Source organism: Sphaerodactylus townsendi, linkage group LG01 (genome assembly GCF_021028975.2).
Source record: "Sphaerodactylus townsendi isolate TG3544 linkage group LG01, MPM_Stown_v2.3, whole genome shotgun sequence".
In the NCBI taxonomy this organism is placed as follows: domain Eukaryota; kingdom Metazoa; phylum Chordata; class Lepidosauria; order Squamata; family Sphaerodactylidae; genus Sphaerodactylus; species Sphaerodactylus townsendi.
The window spans coordinates 182,341,802-182,362,590 of record NC_059425.1 but is presented as its reverse complement, the minus strand read 5'-3'; the positions used below and the strand labels follow the sequence as shown (position 1 = coordinate 182,362,590).

Sequence of the window (20,789 nt, the reverse complement as noted above, 5' to 3'; positions counted from 1 at the left end):
GGTGGAAGAGGGAGTTCGGAGGGAGGGGGTGGACAGGAAGAAGAAGAGTTGGATTTATATCCCCCCTTTCTCTCCTGTAGGAGACTCAAAGGGGCTCCTATAGGAGACTCATAGGGGCTTCCCTTCCCCCCTCACAACAAACACCCTATGAGGTAGGTGGAGCTGAGAGAGCTCAGAAGAACTGTGGCTAGCCCAAGGTCACCCAGCTGGAGTGTCTTTTAGATCTAGGGATCTAATCTGAATTCCCCAGATAAGCCTCCACAGCTCAAGCGGCAGAGCGGGGAATCAAACCCGGTTCCTCCAGATTAGAGTACCCCTGCTCTTAACCACTACGCCACTGCTGCTCAGGATGGGATCCCATAGAACTCCACCACTGAAGCATCTATTTTCTGCAGGAAAACTGATCTCTGTAGTCTCCCAAACAGTTGTAATCCTGGATGATTCCCCAGATCCAACCTGGAGGTTGGTAAACCTAGGGATAGAATCCATCGTGTTATTCTACATTTGTAATTGTGTTACGCAAGGACAGACATTGGCCATTTCCATACAAGCTCCTAAAAATGTTGGCAAACCATTTTTTTAAAAAACCATTTGTCTGTACCCCTTTGAATCGATTCCTAACCATCATTTAGTGCCGGTTTTTTTTAAAAAAACCCCACTTACCTTAGAGACTAGAGGTCTCCCTCGCTCACTTGCCTGACTAGAGTGACTTTGGGCAAGCCAGCAAGAGCGGAGGTTTGTATGTGGCCTTTCTTGCTTGCTTGGAGTGGTATCAGGCAAGCCAGCAAGAGTGTGGGGTGGGAGGGGACAGCCTTGTTTGTTCACTCCCTTGCCCAAGTCAGTGAGAGCAGGGCTGTATGTGTTTGTGTGTGTGGGAGGAGGAGGCTCACCTGCCCATGTGAAGTCACTTTGGGTGAGCAGGCGAGGGAGGCTTACTCCCCCTGTTTGCCCGAAGCCGCAGAGATATTGTTGCAGAGATATAAGGGGAAAGATGGAGGGGTGATAGTGCCTTACTTTGAAAGCTGGGAATTTAGAGAACCAGCTATGCATAGTGTTAGAGCAGTGATGGCGAACCTATGGCACGGGTGCCAGAGGCGGCACTCGGAGCCCTCTCTGTGGGCACATGCACACATGCACACATCGAGGCTGGCCTGGGCCACTGAGCACGACGTGCGCGCACCGTGGTGAGCAGGGAGGACTCAGCTGGCGGGCCTGGTGCATGTGCTCTGGGTGGCTGATGCCTGAGGGGGGGGGGGCGTAGAGGAGGCAGAGATGCTAGAGAGGCACAGAGCAGTGCGCGCGGGACTTGCTGGAGGCTAGAGCAGGCTGGCCCCTGCTCGAGCGAGTGGGGTGGAGGAAGAGGGAGCCAACCGGTTTTTTCTAAACTAAAACCTCAGCATTCACGTTAAACTGCGGGGTTGGCACTTTGCAATACATAAGTGGGGTTTGGGTTGCAATTTGGGCACTCGGTCTCAAAAAGGTTCGCCATCACTGTGTTAGAGCGTCACACTGATATAATAATAATTGCTGATTTTTAAAAAAGCAACTAAAAGCCGGGTGGTTGGAGGGGAAGAATGGCTGCTGCTATGACCATTTAAACTCTTCTGGTAAAATATGTTCAAAATCTACTTTGCTTCACTGTTTTCTTTAGCAGAAACACATAGCGACGTGTACATGCGATTTTTATCCTCTTTTGTAACTTTTTTTAAACATAAAAGTTCCCATAGCCAAGCGCTGATGACAAATACGACGCAATTGATATTGTGAGGTTCCCCCACACCACGGGCTGTGCTTACCTTGTCTAACATCTCTCGAGTATGAGCCGCTGACACGCAAAACCGGACCCTGGATTCTCCGATTGGGGTTGCTGGGAAGCCAACCACAACCACTCCAATGCTTTTGGCTAGCATGCGTCTTGAAAAAGCCCTGGGTGAGGAAGCCAGAAGAACAAGGTAATTCTTCCAAACTGGAGTGTATTTTTTTTCCAACCAACCTCACAGGGTGGTTTTAAGGACAAAATGAATTATATAAGTTGCTTTATCCCCCCACTGGGAAGAAAGGTAGACTATAAATGAGGTAAGTACATACACACATGCAGAATTCTGTCCTCGTCAAGACTGCCAATAATGTTTGAATAAAGCTATTGCATGTTTTTATCCTACTCTTCTTTCGAGGACTCCCTTACAAACAACTCTGGCAGGTAGTTAGGCTGAGAGAGAGAGAGTGCAATTTGACCAAGGTCACCTGATGAACCTCAAGGTTTCAGGGATTTAACCCAGGGTTCAAACCTCTTGGTAGACCACTACCAAAGCCTCGGTGACGGAAAGGAGGGATATACACATCTTTAAATAAATAATCTATACTTTTCAAGCAACCTTAACCCATATCATTCCATAGCTGGCTCAAGCAGAATTCCACCTCCTACTCTGCCCCAGTGAGAAGGAGAGTAGCAGCAAAGGCCTGGGGGAAGACAGCTGGGCCTACTGGATTCTCCCACCCACATCGACGAGAGGCTACAATACAACAACCTTTATTAGGCATATTAAAATAGGCTCCAGAGCATTACAGTTCGTCTAGCTATCCAGGTTAGCAAAACATACCTACCCAATTTTACCAGGTAAATACAGCAGAAGAGGAACGACGGGTGAATCTTCGTTGCCATAAATTATGAAGCCTAGCTCATGCAATCTTCTTCTGAAGTACCTTGTGTTTTCTGCTAGCCGATGGACTCTCTGAAGCCCTGAAACAGAAACCATGAAATCAGTAACCTTCCGAAATCATTAAGCTTGCAGTCTTCAAACAGAACAACCCCACACTCTTACACAGCCAACTGATCTACAGTCACAAAAATAAATACTGTGATGACTTTAGAAGCGGTATATATTTGCTGACGTATACAGGACTCAGGAAATTCCATGGAGTTATTGCCAACAAATAAGGCAGGGGGTGCCCAACTCTGGTGCTCTAGATGTTCATGACTACGATTCCCACCAGCCCCTGCCAGCATGGCCAATTGGGACTGATGGGAATCGTAATCCATGAACATTTGGGGCACCAGATTTGGACACCTCTGAAATAAGGAGTCCAGAAAGTCGGAGATTCACCAGGTGTGACAGAGCCATGAATATCACATCCCTCCTCCCTCAACCCCACATTCCTTGCCATTTACACATTACTTGCTCTAACCATAAGACAGTGATCGGCTTTGCATCTCTCATGGATGTCTCTGAGCTGGCAACACTAATGCATGATTTAGAGACATGGGGGCAGTCTTATGAATAGACCATCTATGGCTTCCAATCTTGATCCTCCTTGATCTGAGATTGCAAATGCCTTAGCAGACCAGGTGCTCGGGAGCAGCAGCAGCAGAAGGCCATTGCTTTCACCTCCTGCTTGTGAGCTCCCAAAGGCACCTGGTGGGCCACTGTGAGTAGCAGAGTGCTGGACTAGATGGACTCTGGTCTGATCCAGCAGGCTAGTTCTTATGTTCTTATGGGCTCCGTTCAGGCAACAACTGGAGCCCACGGAAACAATTTGGGTTGCTTTCGCGCTTTTGCAGAGAGACACTTCTCCTTAAAAAATATTTCCTACAACACATACGTAGCTGCGCAGGCATGCAAAACAAACCCCCGCAACCATGCCAATTGTCCCACAGTCCAATTGGCTGCACCTGCATAGCTGCGCATGCGCAATACACACACACACACAAAAGAAAAGTAAAAGGGACCTCCCTGCAATGGCTGGGCAATAATGAATGTGTCACTGTAGATCTGCCACATTCACTGCCACAGGGAGAAAATATGCTTGGGGGATTTTTTTCCCCCCTCCAAGGATCCCTCGGAGAACCTGCCCACAGCATACTGGGCTACCTGCACAGAATGGTGGTGGTGGTGGGGGGCAGATTCTCCCTGACAGTGGACCGCATGCCACCTAAAGTGAACGGGTGGAAGGGAGGGAAATAAAGCGTCTCCTGTCTGTCGTGTTCCTGCGAGAGCACCTCCAACCTGGGCTGCGCAAAAGGATCGCTGGTTTAGCGATTTTCGAGAATCTCGGGTTGAGGAGAATAAAACGGGCCAGACTCATTTTGGCAACGGGACCTGTGTGAAGTCCCCCTCGACCTCAAACAGTTTATTTAACATCCCCAACCCATTATGTTCGGCCGTGTGGAATCCCCCCTTGGCATCACCAGATTTTTGTTAAGAAGTTCAAACGCAACAGCCAGTGTTCTGGAAACTAGGTGAGCCAGCAATGAAGTCCAAGCAGTGGGATTCCTGCCCTCCGACCGCTCCTTCCTGGTCCGGGATGATGCAACGCCAAGGTTACTTTAATCTTCCAACAGCCATGGGTGTGTGTTTTTAAGCTGACTTATTTCTAAAGTTAGTTAGTAAGAGACACAGACACAAAGCATCTGTTTGCCAAAGCTCGCAGGCTGCCTTTGTATACCACAGAGGACTGCATCTTGTGGCGTCTCTGATCTTTTTAACGGCTGGACTACACCGCTGTACGTTTCTTTAAGGAGGCCTCCATCATTGTCTTCATTACAGTATTCCGCTCTTCCCAGAGAAGTTACTCAGAGCACATCCTGCCCCACCCCACAGCGAATTATTATTATTTTACAGTGTCTATGGAGTCCTTTGTAATTAGCACTCCCCTGGCATACCACTTCAAGCCAGCCTAGTTCACATTTCCATACATATATATATGTATGTATATATATAAAAGAGAGTAATTACCATCATCCCAAAGCCCTGCCCTTTATCCCATTTGGTTTGAGAAATCAGACATTTCAGCTGAGGACTCCACATTGGCACCAAACTGGTACCGTTGGGGCTGTAAATAGATTGCCTTTTATGCTGACGATGCCACTTATCCAGGGGCGGGGGGGGGCAGAGCCTCAGTGGAGGCGTGTCCAGGCTGCTGCAGGGGCGTTCCGGGACGGGGGGGGCACCACAGCAGGGGCGCAGGGCACGCGCCCCCCCAGGCGCAGTTTCCCCTTGCTCCGCCTCTGCCCTGATCTACGGAGGCAAACGATGATTGACTGACTTCTGCACAGGCAGTGGAAGAATTTGGGTAGGTGGTCAGGAAGCGGACGTAGCTCAGAGGTAGAACGTCTGCTTTGCATGCAGAAGGCCCCAGGTTCAATTCCTAGCATCTCCAGTTAAATTTAAAAAGGGGCCAGGTTGCAGATGACTTGATAGACCTCCAGCTTGGACTCTGGAGAGTCACTGATGGTCAGAGTGGAAAATCCTGACCCTGATGGACATGTGGGCTGAGTTAGCAGAAGGCAGCTTCATGAGCGTTCATCCTCAGAGCTTCACCTCAGACAGGCTTAGCCAATGGGTCTCCATGCCAAATTCCACCTCCTTGTGCAGACTGGCCTTAGTGGATTGACCAGACGGCTTTCTTTCTGGTTTCTCGTCCTCTAGACTAGGGCTGTTCAACGCTGACCCTCCAGATGTTCATGGACTACGATTCCTATCAGCCCCTGCCAGCAAGTCAAGGACTTCATAGTTCGTTTTTTTAATGTGAATGCACCTTTTTTACCCAGTTGCTGAGTAAGCATTCCTTTTCATTCTGTCTGTGGCAGAGACAGCTCGCTGAGATAAGTAACAAGGTCTGGGTTTCAATCCTCACAGTGCGGTTCATCTCACTATACCAGTGATGGCGAACCTATGGCACGGGTGCCAGAGGTGGCACTCAGAGCCCTCTCTGTGGGCACGCGCAAACAGAGTCCCTCCCCCATCTAGGCTGGCCTGGGCCACTGGGCTTGATTATTAGCATTAAACCTAATTTTGGGGAAGCAGTGTAGGTAATCCTGTTAAACGCTGTTAAACCTCACTGATTTTCATGCGAAGAACTAAAGCGCAATCCTTTACCTGGGAGTAAGCTCAGTTGCTGGCAATGGGGCTTGCTTCTGAGTAAACCCTCCTAGGGTCGTGATTCACCATTGGAAGAGTTGCACGGTTGCTTCAAAGCACCAAGCTTACTCCCAAGTAACGCATGCCTCGGAGCCAACCGTTTTTTCTACACTAAAACCTCAGTATCCAGGTTAAATTGCCGTGTTGGCACTTGGCGATAAATAAGTGGGTCTTGGGTTGCAATTCGGGCACTTGGTCTCGAAAAGGTTCGCCATCACTGCACTATACCTTGGGCTAGTCAGTTTCTCTCAGCTAATCTTTCTTGCAGTGGAATGGAGGACATGGACAAATGGAGAGAGATTTATGTTAAGGAGAATTTCTTGAGGAAGTGTAGGAAACAAACACGATTGTACACGGAATTTTCCTGATACATTTAGGACGTCATGAATGGCTCCACGCATGTCTACACCATTTTGTGAAATTCTATATTTGAAAAAATCATCACTTCTTTGATTTCCATGAATTCAAGCTACATTTGCTAGAGTTACGTGTACGCAAACTTAAAGACAGTTCATAATCATTCACCTTCACCAAAACCTTTCCTTAGCAGAATACAAAATTTTAAAATGTGGACTTTTGATACTCAGGGTTGATTATATCTACACACAGAGAGACACAGACACACACAGACACACACAAGTTTTTAAATTGTGCATTAAAATGTGATAAACCCAGGCTTAATATTCACAGTGCTGAGAAATTTGTTAAGTATCCTTGTTTCCTCTAAGCTATTAAAAGACGCCCTGTTATGCTCCCTATGGTTTCTCCCTGAAATCTGAAATAGCCAAAACTATTTTGGGAAATACACACAGACTATTGTTTTTATTAGTCTTTGGAAAGCTTTGTAGTAGAATGCTTTTAAGTGTGTGTGTATTTGTTACTCTGGCACAACTGGTTTTTGTTTTAGTACTACTGGAGACTCTACTGAGCTATTTGTGGCCTTATGTTAGGTCTCGAACCTTGAAGCAACAAACAGATTTTGTATTGTTGGTCAGCAGCATTTATTGATAGGCATTGAAACACCCAGCTTGTCAAAGCCACTTCTGGCAAACCTGGCTTTTGCTACTCCCTTTATTCCGATATTAATTCCCTCCCCATTTTCCCAAGGAATGTGAGAAAGTTAGTTTGGAGCTAAGGCGCCCAGAGGTCAGCGATAGATAGAGGTAGAGCCACCTGGCCTCCTGCCCCCACAGGACAACGGAAACAATCCCATTTCCCATGAGACCAAGTGTCAGGGGAAAGCCTGGTTATCTACTCGGCGTGTGAAGCCATAAAGCAAAGATCAAGGAAAAAACGTCCCAGAATGGCAGTGATAACACATAGCAGGCTGGTTACATATATCTTGTAGCAATTACATTGAGCTAGGAATGCATCTCAATCAACTAGATACGATCCCCTTGACACCTTGGTAACATTGGAGATTGTCAATGGAAACTGAGAAACTCGGAAGATACTGGGATGCCTGGGTGAGTAACTCTGCCTGTAAGAGATATCAAAACGCTAGAGTATCTTGTTCCATTTCCATTAATTCAGCAAAATACTGATTGCTCTGGATAAATCAGTGTCTGTTGAAGAGTTCCCAGCTGGAAGGAATTCTTTTTGGGGCAGTAGATTGAGCCAGTTCATTTACCTAACAGCCTTAGAGATCAAAATTCCCGGCTGAGAGTCTCTCACCTACAGCAAGGTGGGCTCCCGTTCTCCCATCCCCCCCTTTTAGTGTTGATGGCTCCGACTTTCTTTTCCCCTTTGCTAGAGTGCCCTTCAATTATTATTAAGATGTTAAATGACATGGCAGATTAGAAAAGGTTAGAATGTTTCTTTTTTGAGTTTAGAGATATGTAAACCTAGCTGGAAGTCCAGATCCGTCCGATCCGGCCGTCCAGATCCGTCCGGTCCGATCCCGGCTCAACACCGATCCGATCCAGTCTCGGGTCCGATCCGTCAAGAAGTCAAATTACTTCCTTCCTTCCTTCCTTTCCTTCCTTTTCCTTCCTTCCTTCCTTCCTTCCTTCCTTCCTTCCTTCCTTCCTTCCTTCCTTCCTTCCTTCCTTCCTTCCTTCCTTCCTTCCTTCCTTCCTTCCTTCCTTCCTTCCTTCCTCTCTCTTTCTTTTCTCTTGCAATCTCTTGCTTAATTGCTTATAAATGATTGTATTATGAATTATATGATAATGAACTACCAATAAACTTTAAAAAAAAAGAAAAGAAAAAAGAAAAGGTAACTTTGTTCTTTTTTTTTTAAAAAAAAGGCTCGATGAACATTCCAATGTCTTATACTCTGTTTCACATAACGATGTTAGTAGATAGTATACTCCTCTGCCGCAGAACTCAGTGTGTCAGGACTTCTTTCGTTGCAGAATGCGTCCTAGTGTCTACCTAGCCCTTCTCCCTCTATCCGTTTAAAAGCAAAAAATACGTTTTGGCATAAATGCTCTTGTACCAAAGTACCATGTTCAACAATGCACAAAAAATGGTATTGAGAAAGGCAGGGCGTAAAAATGAGTGATAATTCTCACATTCGTTCGGGACTATATTCTCCTGTGGAAGCATACAGTGTTCTCCACGGCTGCACTTCAACTGATTAAACGAACACCTTCATATGAAACAGAATATATAATACAGGACAGAAAGCTCACAGAGGTTTCCCCCTCGTTTTAAATGCAGTATTTCACTAACTGGTGGCGGTGTTTGGTATGAAACACTTCTTGCCATTGATTCTGTCATAAATAATAGTTCCTTGGGCTTCCTACAGCCACGCTCCGCATGGCCAATCACAGCAATAGTAGATATTCTGCTGGAGCAGGGGAAATCGGAATTCCCCCCCCCCCCCCAGGAGAAATCATGTTTCTGGCTCCTGCTATGAGTCCCTGAAAGTTGATACAAGATTATGCCGGAGCAATGGAATTCCCACAGCTCAGTAGTTTGTTGCAGGCGTTGTTGGAAAATTGCCCAGTATTATGGAGGTATTTATGTCTTAAGTTTGGACACTTGCAATGCAGTCTTACAGACAGTTACTCCAATTGTGTGGACATAAAATACTACCAAGTTGCAGCTTATGGTGGCCCCGTTGGACTTTCAAGGCAAGAGACAAACAGAGGTGGCGTGCGATTGCGTGCTTCTGCGACCCTGGACTTCCTTGGTGGCCTCCAAGGATTCCATGTTGCCCAGTTCATGGCCCTACATGAACTTCCTGCACTACAAACTCAACTTGTGTTTTTAGGTTAGGCTGGAAGGTATCCCTTATATAATTTAGCTTTCCACAAACTGTTGCTGCCACGTTCTCCTGGCAATACAACTTGATCCAGTTGTGGGCTAGGCGGTGGCCACGGTGGCCATCTGGCTTAACAGCAACTTGTTCTTGAGAGCTTGTTAAGCAGTGGAACATAGAACAACACAGGACCAAAAATAGGCCCTTACTGGTGAAGAAGGTATCCTGAAGTAAGAGGGCTTCTCACTCTTCTTCAGGTCTTCTCATATCAGGATGAAGATGCTTACATTACTTTGAACACACAAAGCAGCCTCTCTCTGAGAAAGGCCTCCTCTTTTTAGCTGGAGATGCCAAGGGCCGTCTGGATGGAGAACAGACGCTCTGTAACCGCACCATGGACTCAGCCTGTAAAATTCTTACAGGAGAGAGAATACCTCACTGCCAGGGTATGTGCTGAAGGCAACAAACATAGGCTCATTCCGCACACACAGAATAATGCACTTTCAAACTGCTTTCAGTGCTCTTTGAAGCTGTGCTGAATAGCAAAATCCACTTGCAAACAGTTGTGAAGGTGGTTTGAAAACGCATTATTTTGCATGTGTGGAAGGGGCCATAGATTACTTTGAAAGAGGACTAGATAAATTCACGGCGGGGTGGTCTGTGGCCACTAGCCCTGGTGGGGCAGAAGACCTCTGAATACCAATGCTAGAAGACTAAGCACCTAATCTGGACACTGATCTGGAGAACTGGGTTTGATTCCCCACTCCTCCACATGAGAGGCGGAATCTTATCTGGTGAACCGGATTTGTTTCCCCACTCCTACATGTCTGCTGGGTGACCTTGGGCTAGTCACAGTTTTCTCAGAATCCTCTCAGCCCCACCTACCTCACAAAGTGTCTGTTGTGGGACGAGGAAGAGAAAGGAGTTGTAAGCAGTGGTGGGATTCAAATAATTTAACAACCGTTTCCAGTGGTGGAATTCAAATAATGTAACAACGGGTTGTTTAAAAGCACAATTTTAATAACTAGTTCTGCCGAAGTGGTGCGAACCTGCTGAATTCCACCACTGGTTGTAAGTCTCCTTGTGCCTCCTTTCAAGAGAGAGGGAGAGGTATAAATCCAAACTCTTCTTTTTCTTAACAAGTTGTTTCAATATGCATTGTCTTTTTTTTTTTACACTGAACGTTTCTGGGCGTATCACACACACTGGCAGGGAGAAGGGCTGCACAGTTGTGATTTCTTTCAGAAGAAAAAGCACGGGAGTCTTGAGGTATTTTTGAAGAAAAAGGGTTTGGATTTATACCCCGCTTTTCTCAGTTGTAAAGAGTTCCAAAGCGGCTTACAAACTCCTTCCCTTTCCCACAACAGACCCCTTGTGAGGTAGGTGAGGCTGAGAGGTTCAGAGGAGGACTGTGACTAGCCCAATGTCACCCAGCAGGCTTCATGTGCAGGTGAAACAAACCCAATTAGAGTCCACTGCTCTCAACCACTACGCTACGCTGGCTTTTTGTTACCTTGGTTTATCTAGAAGAAGAAGAAGAAGAATAGTTTGGATTTATATCCCCCATTTCTCTCCTGCAGGAGACTCAAAGGGGCTTACAATCTCCTTGCCCTTCCCCCCTCACAACAAACACCCTGTGAGGTAGGTGGGGCTGAGAGGTTCAGAGGAGGACTGTGACTAGCCCAATGTCACCCAGCAGGCTTCATGTGCAGGTGAAACAAACCCAATTAGAGTCCACTGCTCTCAACCACTACGCTATGCCGGCTTTTTGTTACCTTGGTTTATCTAGAAGAAGAAGAAGAAGAATAGTTTGGATTTATATCCCCCATTTCTCTCCTGCAGGAGACTCAAAGGGGCTGACAATCTCCTTGCCCTTCCCCCCTCACAACAAACACCCTGTGAGGTAGGTGGGGCTGAGAGAGCTCCGAGAAGCTGTGACTAGCCCAAGGTCACCCAGCTGGCGTGTGTGGGAGTGCACAGGCTAATCTGAATTCCCCAGATAAGCCTCCACAGCTCAGGCGGCAAAGCTGGGAATCAAACCCGGTTCCTCCAGATTAGATTCACGAGCTCTTAACCTCCTATGCCACTGCTGCTCCTACACACAGAATTTAAGTGGACGGAAACAGACCTGCTAACCTTGCAGCCTGTCTCCAGAGACAGCCTATGTCCCCAGTGCTCTACTTTCAAACTACATACAGCTCGATACAGAGAGCTCTCGCAAACTGTCAACTACTGTTTCTCAGGTACAATCTGCCAATTCTTCCTCCCAGACCCCAGGTGAATAAACCTCCACAGCCCTTAGTTACTTGTTGTACCTGTAAAATGCCTTTCAGCAGCAATGGACCTCACAGCAATGTATAATTAAAACAAAACACAGACACACACACACAGACACAGACACAGACACACACACAATTCAAGACTAAAAATAAATCTAACAACCAGCAGACAAAACATCTCACTCAACTGAATGTTAGTCACATGAGGTAGAGCCCTGAGACGGGGGGAACCAGCTTACTCCCATTGCTGAAGGCCAGGAGGGTTAGGGTTAGGGTTAGGGTTAGCTGCATTCTCTCCCAAACCCTGGGAGAGAATGCAGCTGTCCCATTAGAGGTTTGGCGTGTATGGCTGAGTTTCCTGTGGCAGCCATTTTATAGCTATGCTCACCATCCTGTGTTGGAATTCCAAAAGCACCCGCAGACTCAAAAAAGTTGGGGACCCCGGTATAGAGGTATGAATAAGGAAGACGGCACAATCAAACAACAAAAAGGAGAAAGAAAGAATTAAACCAGAAAATTACAAGGAGCTTTGAAGGTTGAGCTAACAACTGTAACATCTATAACAAATAATTATATGAATTATACGGTGTACACTAAAAATAAGGTGACCAGATGGTCACCTTCAAAAACCGGGACGGACGGGCGGCCCCCCCCCCCCGTGCGTGTGCGCACACACACGCTCGCGCAGCCACACACACTCGCGCACACAATAACACTCGCGCATTAATATCATCATCGAAGCGCACTGCCTTCTGGAAGCTGCCGTTTCCCACCCTGTGACAGAGGCGGGAAACGGCGAAGCGCCCCAGAAGGTAGTGTGCCCCTGCGTCGCGTGCGGGAGGCTGTCAAGACTGCCTTAGCCCCAGAAGGCAGTGCGGCAGCCTTCCAAAACCCGGGACATTGGGGAAAACCTGCGGGGCATGGGACAAGTTCTTTCAAGGCGTGAATGTCCCGCCAAAAGCGGGACGGATGGTCAGCTTAACTAAAAAGTATGTTAAAACACAGGGCCTGGAATACAGGCCAAACATTTAAAACATCAACAGGAAATGTTACAAAGGTTTCAGACATTGATGATACCATAATTCTAAATGACCAATTCAGAACCATACACCTTTTGGCCTATTCAGCCTTCCTCAGTGGTCATAAATACGAATCAAGTGAAAAATTTTTGGACAAATGTATTGTTATATATTGAGAAACTGGTGAAGATTAATATTGATTTAAATAATGACTCAATGTTCGTGGGTGTACTGGAGGATAGAAGGGTGGATAAAAAATATAGTTATATGTATAAAATAATGATTAAAGCAGCCCATGCAACAATAGCCTTGGGCTGGAAAGAAAAGAAAAAAAATGGACATTTCAGAAATGGCTAGAATATATCTGGGAACAAGTGACACTAGATATTTTCGATATATTAACCAAAAATAAGACGTGGCAAGATAAACAAAATTAAATTTTGAAGATATGGATAATATACGTGGACTGGATGAAAGAAGCTCAAGTCAATGAAGAAATATAGGAGAAGAGGCTACAGAGAATGAACTTACTGCTGTTTGTGTGACAAAACTATGAGGAAGATAAAACGGGGGAGGGAGAAAGGGAGGAAAGTGTATTGTTTGAAAATGTATGAAGAAGGAAATTATTATAAACTGTAAAATTCAAATGATACAATATTTTTTTTAAAAAAATGGGAATATACCTTACAGTTCTTGTTATGTGAAAACTGGAAACCCTAAGAAGAAGGAAAAAATACCACCCTAAATATTAGTTCTGATATTATTCCTAAAAACAACCTATCTGGGTACTGTGTAGGTCGGATGATAAGATATAGACAAGCCTTTATTGGCATACCAAAATACAATAAAACAATTGTCCATAAAAGACAGATAAATGCAACAAACATTCAGAGTCTTATCAATGGTGTAGTCCAAATGAACTCATCAAAAGTGCCATTCCCATACACCTCTCCACAGACCAGACTGAAGACCCACCAACAGAACCCAGGCATCACAACAACATACAGTATCAACACTCCACTATAAAACACAGAGTTTGTTGGGGTGGCGCCAAACACAGAACAAGGGATAGGGGGACAAGGAAATAGGTCAGTGATGACGAACCTTTTCGAGACCGAGTGCCCAAATTGCAACCCAAAACCCACTTATTTATCACAAAGTGCCAACACGGCAATTTAACCTGGATATTAAGGTTTTAGTTTAGAAAAAATGGTTGGCTCCGAGGCACACGTTACTTGGGAGTAAGCTTGGTGAAGCAACCGTGCAACGCTTCAATGGGTGAATCACGACCCTAGGAGGGTTTACTCAGAAGCAAGGCCCATTGCCAGCAACTGAGCTTACTCCCAGGTAAAGGATCGTGCCCAGGCTAGCCTAGATGTGTGTGTGTGTGTGTGTGGGGGTGATTTTCCACCCCCCCCCACATGATGAACTCTGTGCACGTGTGCCCACAGAAAGGGCTCTGAGTGCCACCTCTGGCACCCGTGCCATAGGTTCGCCATCACTGAAATAGGTGAACAATTGATCTGATTCCAATAGGTTGCCACAGCCTTCAATTGTCACACCATCTGGCAATCGATAACACAACTATGACATCTCTCTATAAATCACCCACAGGTTATTTGACTTTGCATGACCATGAACCCACAGGTTACTGGCAGAGGTAGGCACTGTATACTAGTAGCACATAGTTGATGTAACCAACATTGTTGTTGTTATGATGATAGCAATCTAATGCTTAGTATCCATCTAGAGTTGCATCTGTAATCTTTAAAAGATATTTTGCTACGCTTTCACAAAAGTAAGGATCAAGGTTATCTAAGATTAAAGGAATCCTAAGAGCATCAGTTAAATGATTGTATAGGAGTGAAGCAATGATGGGTTGGGTCATTCTGATCTTGGCAAATCTTGCACAGTGAAACAGAGTGTGCTCCAGTGTCTCAACTTGGCCTGAGTTGCATGGGCATAGCCTCTTTTGTTTATCTATATGTTGGTATCTGCCTTTAAGGAGCATAGAGGGCATTAAATTGAAACGGGCCAAGGTTATTGCTCTTCTGTACCTTGGATTGGTAAACCAGAAAAGATAGTTGGCTGTCTGTGTAGGATGATAAGGTAACGGTGGAAATCGAAAAATTTATTTAGAAGAATTAGGTTGGCTGACTTTTTAAAAAGGTGGTAAAGAGATGGGTGATTTGAATGAGATGAGTTTGAAACCTATATCCACAGTCATATTAACCATATAAAGATATTATATTATTATATGGCCAATGCTGGCAGGAGCTGATGGGATTTGTAGTCCATGAACATCTGGAGAGCCACAGGTTGCAGACCCCTGCACTAGTCCAACACTATCTAACCTCTGGTCATACTGAGAGCTATGCTTTTGGGAGGTGGAGAACTTACAGCAGGATCTTCCACAACTGCAAAGATGTTTACAAAAAAGAGAAGTGTTTTGGATTCACCATCTACAAACGTTGAGACCTCAGGGTCTGAATGAATCAGCAGACTGGATGTGTGCTGCATATGATTGGACTTGTGGCTTGCAGATTAGCAGAGTAAAAATCTTTTTGTTCTCTCTCTGTCTCTCTTTCTCCCCCTCCCTTTCCTTGTCAGATGTACCACATGGGAGGTAGTGCATCATTCTTTTCTGCCATACAATCACTGACCCAATTAGAATCTTAGTGCCAATACATTTTATCACTGGTTGATGTTACACACACCTGGTAATCAATGGTAATCAAATACCAGGCTATCCTGGTATTGGCTCCTCCTCCTCCTCTTCTTCTTCCAGAAGCTCTGCCACCTCCAGGAGGGCTTCTTGGCAGTGCGGGGAGGCAGAAACCAAAGAAAACCCTCCCCACTGCTGAAAACCCCTCCATTGGGCTCTATTCAAACATTTCCAGTTATAGAAACAATGCTGGTTATATCCATTAGGCTCTTTCTTTTTTTCCTCCCTATTCTTAGAGTTTCCCATTTTCAGATAAAAAGACCTCTACAGTGTAGTTCCAGATAGTTTCTTTAACAGTCTTGTTTTGTATTTATAACCACTGAGGAAGACCGAATAGACTGAAATGCGTATGACCCTGTATTGGTCATTTATAATGATCGTATCATCAACAGAGATCTTCGTAACAGTTAATACCGATTCTTTTTAATATGTAGCCGGTGTTCCAGGTCCCATGTTTTTAACAGATCTTTTTGTGGACACCACATAATAAACATCATTATTTTGTCTAAGCAAGGCGAGTCTTCCTGGAGTACAACTGTAGTGACGCCCATCTGGAATCGTTTTAGGCTAAAGCTGGGATAGTCGCATCACAGTAACTTAGTCAGCAAGCATACTCTGCCATCCAAATGCAGGCCCCCTTTGATTCCACAACGCTGCCCCCTCCTTTCCTGAAACTTGAAATGGGACCCCCAGCCGGCGTTGCTGGCACCAGGTTAAAAGTTCGGATGCAGGAATATCTCATAGGTGTTTTTAAAGCCTGTGCCAAACACCAGCACACAGACACCTTTGCGAGTGGCTGCGGAAGAATTCTGTAAAAAAAGATCAAGTTCTTTGGAGGCAACCTGCCAAAATCCTTGCTCGTTTGTGGCAGATAAGCGCTGAGAAGCACAGCTGGAATGAAGAACTATTTCAAGTAGGTGCTTGGAAGGGTGGAAACCATTCTTCGGCAAGCTTCACCGCTTGCCTTTCATTTCTAATGTTATGCTTTGCAGTCTCAAGACCACACACTCGCTGTCCCCCCCCCCCCCCCCCGCTCATGCATCTATGCACTGCTGAGCTATTTTAATACACAATAACAGATATTATGGCGGTAGGTTCTCAGGAAAACAAACCAACCAACCTCAGGGTTTGAACACAATTACAGATCCACATCGTGATGCGGTTCTGGGACATCATTTCAATTCAATGCTCCGAGGGCATCACTGGGGTAGAAATGCATGAAACCAGCATGACGAACCTGAGTTGGAATACTTGTTTTTTAAAGTCTTCTCTCTCGACAGAGACTGTGAGAAGGGGAATGAAATCAGTACGACAGCAGATCTTGTCAGATAGCCAAAGCAACACCGTAGAACTCCTGCAATTCTACATTTAGCATTGTTGAGAGTACCAAGAGAAGAGCAAAGAACACCCGCTGGGGCTGGGGAGGTCTTATCGGAGAAAAGACTTTCAGTGCACAAACGCTGCTCAACAATGCTACAAAGCTAAGCACAGCCCACTATCCCAGCTGAGGAATGGAAGGCACTGTAGTGCTATCCTTTGAGGCTTCATTGCTAGTGAACACAGACTGACAACAACCCAAAGAGAAAAGGTTAGATCAGGGGTGCCCAACTCTGGCACTTCAGATGTTCATACAGAACTCTTCTCAGACCCACCTACCTCACCAGGTGTCTGTTGTAGGGAGAGGAGGGGAAAGGAGCTTGTAAGTCGCTTTGAGTCTCCTTACAGGAGAGAAAGGTAGGGTATCTAAAACTCTTCTACGAGTTTGTTTCCTTCTGTTGCCTTCTTACAGTGGCGGAGCACCAAGGAGAAGGGGGGGGTGCGTCGGGCACTGGGCGCATGCCTGGGGGGGGGGTGGAAAATCGCCCCGGCCCCTTCCCTTTTTTCTGCGCCCCGCCACAGCCCCCTCGAGGCACACACACACACAGCTCCCCTTCCCACACTTACCTACGTTTCTTTTCTTTTTTTAGTACTTTTTGAGGCTGAAAAAAAGCGGCCTATTTACAGTTCAGGCTAAAAACTGCCTGAGGAACTACAGTTCCCATAAGACCTTGGGGCTCACAAGGTCTCCTGGGAAGTGTACTTCGTCAGGCAATTTTTTCCGTGAACTGTGAAGAGGCCGCTTTTTTCAGCCTCAAAAAGTACTAAAAATAGAAAAGGAACATAAGTAAGTGTGGGAAGGGTGGGGCGGTGTGTGTGTGCCTCAGGGTGTGTGTGTGTGTGCTGCAGGGAGGGCAGGGGGAGGCACCGCAGGGGGCCATGGGGGGTGGTGGAAAAAACACACTGCGCACCGGGTGCAGTTTGGCCCAGCTATGCCTCTGCCTTCTTATGCTAGCAGGTGAAGACCTTTTGCTCTGGTGCTCAACAAAGCAATTTCCTCATTCCTGCTCAATGTTTAATTGTTGTTGTTATGCTTCTGTTTTAATTGTTTTCATGATGTGTTTGGGTTGGTTTTAATGGTTTTCAAGGTAAGATTTAATTACACATGTTTTAATTTGTTAGCTGCTCTTGTGAAGGTACAAAAATCAGTTCTTGTCAATATCAGCAACCCGACTTTGCAGGCTTCTCCAGCTGTAGGCAATTAAGTGTTCGAGTTAGTATTTCGGTAACTGAACACGTGTACTAGATTTGCTGAGATGTTGCTTCGCGTATAGCCTGAGTGTCTGACTGAAAAATCAGAATGAAAGCTATGGATATTTCTTATAAGTAAGTAAATTATCCATAGCATTTTCCAGCACAACTAATTTTTTTTTACCATGAGGTGATTTTTTAATATAGATATAATGAATATTTTTCTATGCACATTGCATTTAGATTTTAAAAGGAGAATTGTCAGGTACCCGCGAGCCGGTCATATATGAATATCTGAAGAAGTGGTGGACTATATGAACCACAAAACCGGCAGAGAATTTTGGGGTCTCGTCATGCCAGTGTGATTTAGATCTCCACCTTGTACATAACACTTTGGACTTGGGCTGAACGTTGTTTTATGTCTAGTAGTCATATGTGAATTGTATTTTCGTGAAGTACATGTTAAACTTGCTATGTGGATCTTCACCACTGCGTGCACTGATTAAATGATAGAAATTGTATTGTAGTATCCTGGTTCTCAGGATTCTTTATCAGTTTACTTATCGTTTATATTGTTATAGTTCTCATTTTTTTTGGTTCTTGACACTGTGCCAGATGCCCGTACACATATGTGCAGCTGTGAGCACAGTACAACAGATCGGATTGGCTGTTGTTACAGGGACATTTCCCCCTTACATGCTCCTTATGTTGACACAGACTTTGCACCACCAACCACTGCTTCCTAAAACTGATCCCCATGGCATCAATGAGAGTGCTAACTCCGAACGGCATTTTAATATTTACAGTCTTCTCTCTGGCCTGGAGAATTTACGTTGGGAAGGAAAGTACAACAATGCCCTCCATTGGCCAGAACGTTTATGTTTCCAGAGATTTCTCATTTTACAACAGAGTGATGGCATTTAAATAAACTAGCGTAAGGAGTTGCAATTAAGTGCCGAATTCGAATTCTCTCACTGCTCAGGGTGTCGAAAGAACCAGATGAATACTTTTCAGCATACAAAGTGTTTTAAAGATTATCATTGACTCTCCTCTGAAGTCGTCCCTCCTCCTTCCCATGCCACACTCTTGGAAACTGAATAATCATTCTAAGCAAGTCAGACACTGCATTACAATTCTGTATTGTGTCTATGATGTATGCTTGCGGCTCTAAAATTAATACTTTTCATTCAGTGGCTTGTGAACATAGGCCCAATTTCTGGATTGTGTGATCCGCTGTTTTTTTTTTTTGGGGGGGGGAGGCTTTCTGGAAGAGTGGGGCTTTCTTGGTCTTTGGCCCCAGCCTGGTGGGATTCTCTGTCAAATAAGCCCAGGGTCTGCAGAACCTAGATCTGCAGGGCCTGCAAGAGCAGACATTCAAGACTTACGGTTGAAGAAAGTGATGGTTCTTAGCTGGCCTCTCTCCCCTTTCCCCTTTCGCATTCCCCTTCCCTCTATCTCCTCTTCCCCACTCCTTGTTTCTTCCCTAACCCTATTTTATGCCAATCCATCAGCACTGTACGGCTCCCCACGTTGTGTACGCGTGGTTTCTCTGAACTTGGAAGCAACAACATCATGTGGGAGCCATGATCAGAGTGCCATTATTGTAATTAATACTTAGTGTATAATTATTGGTACAGTATTTATTATTCCAATTGCAATAATTCTATATTATTATATACTATTATTATGTATATTATTATATATATTATTATATAATATAATAATATATTATTAGCTGTCCTGAGCCCAACTTTTGTTGGGAAGAGCAGGATAAAATAAAATTAATAAAAATTATAGTAAGAACATAAGAGCCTGCTGGAGCAGACCAGAGTCCATCTAGTCCAGCTTTCTGCTACTCGCAGTGGCCCACCAGGTGCCTTTGGGAGCTCACGTGCAGGAGGTGAAAGCAATGGCCTTCTGCTGCTGCTGCTGCTCCCGAGCACCTGGTCTGCTAAGGCATTTGCAATCTCAGATCAAGGAGGATCAAGATTGGTAGCCATAGACTGACTTCTCCATAAATCTGTCCAAGCCCCTTTTAAAGCTATCCAGGTTAGTGGCCATCACCACCTCCTGTGGCAGCATATTCCAAACACCGATCATGCGTTGCATGAAGAAATATTTCCTTTTATTAGTCCTAATTCTTCCCCCCAGCATTTTCAATGTATGCCTCCATGCTGCAAGCGTGCGCATATGAAGAGCGAGGTTGCGACTCTACTTGCATGCACACAGAAAGGAGCGGCAGGAAGACAAGGCAAGATAGCTCAGTGGGTACTATAGGTTCCATTTGAGCACAGGAAGGCTCAGAAATCACCCATCCCTACAAATGTTTTGCTTTCCTTCTTACTCCTGCCTGGGCATACTGGCAGGATGGACTTCATGGGATCGAGTTTAGTCTTGCAAGCAGAAATGCTCTCCTGCATCAAGGAACAAGGGGCCCCGTGGTGCAGAGGGGTACATTGCAGCGCTGCAGTTGAAGCTCTGCTCATGATGGAAGTTGGTTTCTGGTATTCAGCTCAAGTCTGACTTCCATCCTTTCGAGGTCGTTAAAATGAGTACCCAGCTTGCTGGGGGTACAGTGTAGATGATTGGGGAAACCAATGGCAAACCACCCCGTAAACATAGTCTGCCTTGTGGAAAGCCAGCGTGGTGTAGTGGTTAAGAGCAAGTGGACGCTAATCTGGAGAACCGGGTTTGATTCCCCGCGCTGTCATTTGAGCTGCGGAGGCTTATCTGGTGTACTAGATTAGCTTGTGCACTCCAACACACGCCAGCTGGGTGACCTGGCGCTAGTCACAGTTCTTTGGAGCTCTCTCAGCCCCACCCATCTCACAGGGTGTTTGTTGTGGGGGGGGGGGGGGAAGGGAAAGGAGATTGTAAACCCCTCTGAGTCTTCTACATCTCCTGCAGCCCATCCCTCCTGCAATCTGGATTAGGCTGTTAGGGTCCTTGTTTACAAATATATTCTTCTAGACTCCAATAAATAACATTTTCCTTGGAAAAAGAGCAGACACTGTGGGTACTTGGGGGACCAACCGATGGAGCCTTATGGCTGTCCTTGGAGTCACAGAAAGGACC

At 45.5% G+C, this 20,789-nt stretch overlaps 1 protein-coding gene across 1 annotated transcript in view; it reads right to left on the bottom strand.

Moving 5' to 3' along the window:
* SPTLC3 (serine palmitoyltransferase long chain base subunit 3) overlaps window positions 1–20,789 on the bottom strand; it is a 114,206-nt gene that overhangs the window by 1,889 nt on the left and 91,528 nt on the right. Inside the window, exons 10-11 of the mRNA XM_048510703.1 lie at window positions 2,605–2,740; window positions 1,797–1,926 (exon numbers count right to left, since the gene is read on the bottom strand). Of these exons, the coding sequence (XP_048366660.1) occupies window positions 1,797–1,926; window positions 2,605–2,740 (266 nt within the window). The remainder of the gene's footprint in view (window positions 1–1,796; window positions 1,927–2,604; window positions 2,741–20,789) is intronic.